At 42.1% G+C, this 5,480-nt stretch overlaps 1 protein-coding gene across 1 annotated transcript in view; it reads left to right on the top strand.

Annotated features, from left to right (window-relative positions):
* The first annotated feature begins 5,440 nt into the window (after positions 1 to 5,440).
* LOC115296497 (histone H4-like) overlaps positions 5,441 to 5,480 on the top strand; it is a 619-nt gene continuing 579 nt past the window's right edge. Inside the window, exon 1 of the mRNA XM_029944954.1 lies at positions 5,441 to 5,470. Coding sequence (XP_029800814.1) covers positions 5,441 to 5,470 — 30 coding nt within the window. The remainder of the gene's footprint in view (positions 5,471 to 5,480) is intronic.

Genomic DNA, 5,480 nt, shown 5'->3' on the forward strand with positions numbered 1-5,480 from the left:
ATCACCAGAGGTAACTGCGAAGTGTGAGCTAGGTGTGCTGGGGGGGGGGGGGGAGGAGCTATTGGGGGGGTAGGGGGTGAGGGGGGGGGTCTGCTGCTCAGATTTCTTCCTGTGTCTGCTTGTCTCCACAAGACCCAGCAAACTTTTTTTTTTTTTTCTGGACATTTCGTCCCGTCTTTCCTTGAACGGACTTCCCTTTGAAGCGCAGCCCTCTGCCCCCTTCTTAGCTCAATAGCATTCAAGCCTGAGCTGCCTGACTGTTGGAGAAACTCTGCCAACTGGTCTCCATGGGACTCCTGTCTCCTCCAAAATTAAACGGCTTCCTCTGGTTAATGTCAACCTAATTGTTAGACCCGTCAAAGAACCTAGAAGAAAGAACCCGTTTTTCCCACCCTTTATGGATGAAATTACTAGTAATTGTTTTCTTGTATTGTCTGTATTTCTCACAAGAACCACTACATTGTTAAATTGTTACTAAAATTATGTTACTGGTGTGGTTTTGATTTATCAAACCAATGGACCCATTTTCAAATAATTGACAAATCAATACACATTTTTTAAAGTAAAATATTTTCAAGGGTGATACATTATTGCTTATAATTCCATGTTAACTGAAGTTTTTGGCTCCGAGGTCAGCGGATAAAGTGCATAGTAATGATGAGGGAGTATGAGGTAGGCTGAGGGACAAAAGACAGGCAATTTACATCTTTCCAACAGATCTTGGCTCTTTGGAACCCCCCCTCCCCCGCGCAAACGTGGGATATATGTGATATTCCTGGAACACTCCTGGCCCCCCAAGAATGAAGGAAAGAGGTGTAAGTGCTTACCTTGGTGATGTGGGAAACTAATGCAAATGAAAAATTAAATTCCCTTCCTGCCTACAGCCCATTGACAAGTCCTGGAAGCTGATAGAGTGACCTCCCGCTAGGAGCTCAGCTGCTGCCTAGTTACTGACACTTTGCTGGGGGCAAAAGAGAACCTCAGCCTGACACTATCCCAACCTCAAGGATCCTGTAAGTCAACTTCTTTTACCCCTACTGCCCCAAGGTATATCCTGGTTAGGCTACTCCAATCTTATGGCCCCTGATACACATCTCAAGGGTCTCAGGAGTGAGGCTTTATTAAATAATAAATGGCAGTTCCCTAGAAAGAGCTACCCCCTCAAGGTCCTGGAAGCCTAGCTTCTCAAATTCCTTAGAGACCTTATCCCTGACGCTCTGCCAAGCTGAGGGCACGTAATGAGTTACCGTCATGACCCCAGTGCAGCATTTCCTGCCCATGGGTACTATCCCTGGGCTTCAATAAAATCACCTTTTTGCACCAAAGACATATTCAAGAATTCTTTCCTGGCCATCAGCTCCAGACCCCAACACCCCAAAACTTCATCAGTATTATTATTTACATAATTGAAAAACATCAAAAACTTTTTTTAAACAGAGAGAACAAAACTCTCAAAAAATCTTGATAAAACAATTCAGATATTTGTAATTGCAATCAGATCCAGAAGAACTGATGAAAACTTCATAATTTATACTGTACCGTCATTTTCATAGGTGGTGAAGTTCAATTTTAGTGGTAGAACATTTATGGAAACTTTTTTTAAGCTATTGAAGTCTCGTTGACACAGAGGAAAGCAGTATTTAAGCTTTCTTTCTGGTGTTGGTCTTCCCATTAATGTCTCTCTCTGCAGAATCCGGGAAAGCACCTATTAGCATCTTCCCATATTGATTTGTTATGTATCTCACCCATCAGTTTACTACGTCCCTTAGAGTGGTGAGTGTGTTTTATTCATATTTGGGTCTGCCTAGAAACAAATGACAACCCCATAAAATATGGTCAATAAATTATGTTAATTTTATAATAATAAAAATCCTTATAACATAGGTACATGGTATATAATAAAAGCAAAAAAAAAAAAAAGAGGTCGAAAGGTAAATAAGAACAAGATCCCACAGAGGAACTTGAGTGAATCTAGTGGAGACTGTAAAGACGCTTCCAAGGAGCCAAGCTCAGCTGGAAAGATGTAAATTGCCTTTTCCCATTCATGATGTTACTTTATCTGGAAAGGGGCTGTGCCGGACGGCCTTCCGCCCCCCTGCCTGCCCCCCAGTCTACCTGCAACCTCACATTTAAACAAGTGCTACTGCTGTCGATGCTTATGCGTTACCTGGCAGGATAATGAAGCCGCTCCAGTGACCCGGGGCACCAGCGCTTCGGAGCAAGGCCGGTGCTGGCGGAGGCGAGAACCCCAAGGGCAGAGAACTAGGGATCCGCCGACCAGCACAGACTTCGGAGGCTCTCAGTGACTTCCCCTAAGGTTGTTTTTGTGCGGTTTTTATAAATCTCTCAGCTTCCCGATGTTTACATATGCTTACTGTTGAGGTTGTCTATCTTGAAACTACTAGTTTTCTTGGTGTAGTGGTGGTGTCTCAGGAGACGCGGGTTTTGTGAAGAGGGAGTAGAAATGAGCCCATTGCTGTGATCACCCTTCACTTACATTCTTGGCTGTTAAGGTAATGATTGGAAGTTACGTCAAAATGGGGGCGCCTGGGTGGCTCTGTCTCAGGCGGTTTAGCCTCCGACTTCAGTTCAGGTCATGATCTCAGGCTAGTGAGTTCTAGCCCCGCGTTGGGCTCTGTGTTGACAGCTCAGTGCGCGGAACCTGCTTCGGATTCTGTGTCTCCCTCCTTTGCCCCTACCCCTGCCCCTGCCCCACTCATGCTTTGTCTGTCTCTCTCTAAATAATAAATAAACATTTTAAAATTAAAAAAATAAATTATTTTGAGACAGAATACTTGATGAAGATGTACATGCATATATAAGAAATTAGAATAGAGGAAAAAAATAACAGATGTTTATTTTATTCAGGATAATAAATATTAAAAATATATTTTGACCAAATAAATGTCTATAAAAATCTATTGAAGGACAGCATATTCCTCCAGCCCAAAATATATCTCTTTGGTATAGGATTATTTTGAACTAATGGCAATCAAAACCTAGCAGATTCAGGAAAACCTCTTCACTTTCCTCTCAACTGCCATAATTTACCTTGGAAAGGGGGCCTGTGCCAGGAAAAGGTACTTCCAGAGATACCTTTTATTTTATTTTATTTTTTAATGTTTATTTATTTTTAAGAAAGAGAGCATGAGCAGGGGAGGGACAGAGAGAGGGAGACACTGAGGGAGAATCTGAAGCAGGCTCCAGGCTCTGAGCTGTCCACACAGAGCCTGACGCAGGGCTTGAACTCCCCAACAGAGAGATCATGACCTAAGCTGAAGTCAGAAGCTTAACTGACTGAGTCACCCAGGCAACCCTAGAGATACCTTTTGTTTTCTTTATCTTATTTTTTCAGAGATATGTTTAGCCTGAGAAATGTATCTACACGACAGGATAACCTTTATTTTCTAAACACCTTCTCTCTCCTTCCCCTGAATAGTCTTACTTCCCTTTAAACCTTCAGACCCTTACCCCTTTCCTCAGCTCGGTATGTTCTAGAAATCTCCTTACCTGGGAGCCCTGGGGGTCCTCTATTTTTATGAGGCTCCCTTACATATAAAGTTTGTTTCCATCCTGTCAATCTGTCTCATATCAGTTTAATTATTAGATCAGCCACAGAAGGTAGAAGGGAAGAAAGGAAACATTTCATCTCTCTCCCACATACCATCAATACATATTTAAAATAAATACAGTCTGTTAATAACATATGATAATATGTAGTAAAAATATAGTTATTTAACATTTTATATATAATGTAGAATGTTTTAAATTTGTGTTTATTAAAGTAAAAATATTTTAAAGTATAAAACAAATATAAAATATTTTAAATTTAGTACTAAAAATAAAAATTACTTACTATATTAAATAGAAGCATGCTATGTACATGCGGTATTTTACATAAATTATCTTAATTAATTTCTACATTAAGTTTATGAGGTAACCACTGTTACGATCCCAATCCTACTCTGTACATGAATGAAGATTTAGAAAGCATAAGCAAGTGTCCAAAACCCAATCAGCAGAGAGGATACAATTTTAAACCAAGTTTTTCAAACTTGAGCTTCAGCTATTAGCCACTTCCTAAAACACATGCTTGACCAATGGGTGAAGTTACTTACAGGAGTTTACAAAATTACATTGGTGTCAAAAATTTCAGAGTGTGATCCTGTATTTGTTTTTTAAAAATTAAATCCAATGTATGTGAAAAATATCATTCTAAGTATTATATGAAAACCAAATTTTTATTTGTCATTTAAAATTAAAAGGCTTCAGAAAAAAGAGCCGCAAGTAGTAAGTTTGTGGAGATAAGTAGCTCATTTTTGTAGGCCTCTAACTGTACTCCAATGAATTTCTAGTGAATGCAATTGTGATCAAAATCTCAAAGAGATATTTTTTCCTAAAACTACTGCAATGATTCTAAAGTTGCTAATGAAAGGAACCTTGTGAAACGAAATCAGAAACTTTTGTAAAGAAATCATGAGACTTGTGCCAAATTCGGCCCTCTAATACAACTGCAATGTCAAATATTGGGGGAATACAAACGAACAGTGTGGGAGAGGAAGTAACTTACTCTCTCCCCTGCTAGGTTCTGTACCCCGCGAGAGAAAAACCGAGGCTAATGACACGTATACCTCATGTGCACACGGGAGAGAGAGACTGAAAAACCGAGGGAAACTCCCTGGCGAGGCCCACGCCACCACCTACATACCATCTTCCACTAAGACAAGAGCTGTCGGTGTGGGGGGCTGGGGGTGGGCGCTGCCCAGGGAGCCAGTTAAGGGCTCCCAGGAAAAGGATGGGAAACAAGACAAGGTGGTTGTGCAGAATGAAGTCCGGCTTTCTCCACCGACAGGTCCTGTGCTGATTCAGCCGTCCTTCTCTTTCTGGCACAGAGAGGGAGACTCCGTGAGATCTCCTTTTTAAATGTAAAACGCCCCTTAGGAAAGAGTTCTACTCTGCTTTTGGAGATTCTCCTGCGTCTGGTGTTTCTTAACGCTAATCTGCTAAAACACAGCCCTTGTGTCAGAGGCCTATTTGAGGGCGGCATATTCTGTACCCTTCATGGGAACTTGGCATATTTGGGGAAGGTGTGTCCTGAACTGGTCCACTCCTGTTTTGGGGTGACATCTTAGGGTCCCCTTCCCAACTATCAATACCCCCGTCTGAATGAGAAAGCACAGTACTTGGTTATACAAAATAAGCCCCTGTGAACATTTTCACGAGAAGACAGAATTTCAGACACAAATACCAACGGGTCTCAGAAAAATCTGGAGCATAAAAGTGAAACTCCTTACTCTGTTCCCTCCCCCACACGTCATTGGCTGTCAGGCCAGAGCGGGGCGGAGCCCGGGGATGCGGCCGCGGGGCCTCGGTTGCCGCCCGCGCTTTCAGTTCTCAACCAGGTCCGACGACTGCTTATAATTACTCCGGTCGGGGCTTCATGGCCATCCCTGTGACCTGCTCCTGCAGCGTACGTAGTC

Source organism: Suricata suricatta, chromosome 7, assembly GCF_006229205.1.
Source record: "Suricata suricatta isolate VVHF042 chromosome 7, meerkat_22Aug2017_6uvM2_HiC, whole genome shotgun sequence".
Lineage (NCBI taxonomy): Eukaryota > Metazoa > Chordata > Mammalia > Carnivora > Herpestidae > Suricata > Suricata suricatta.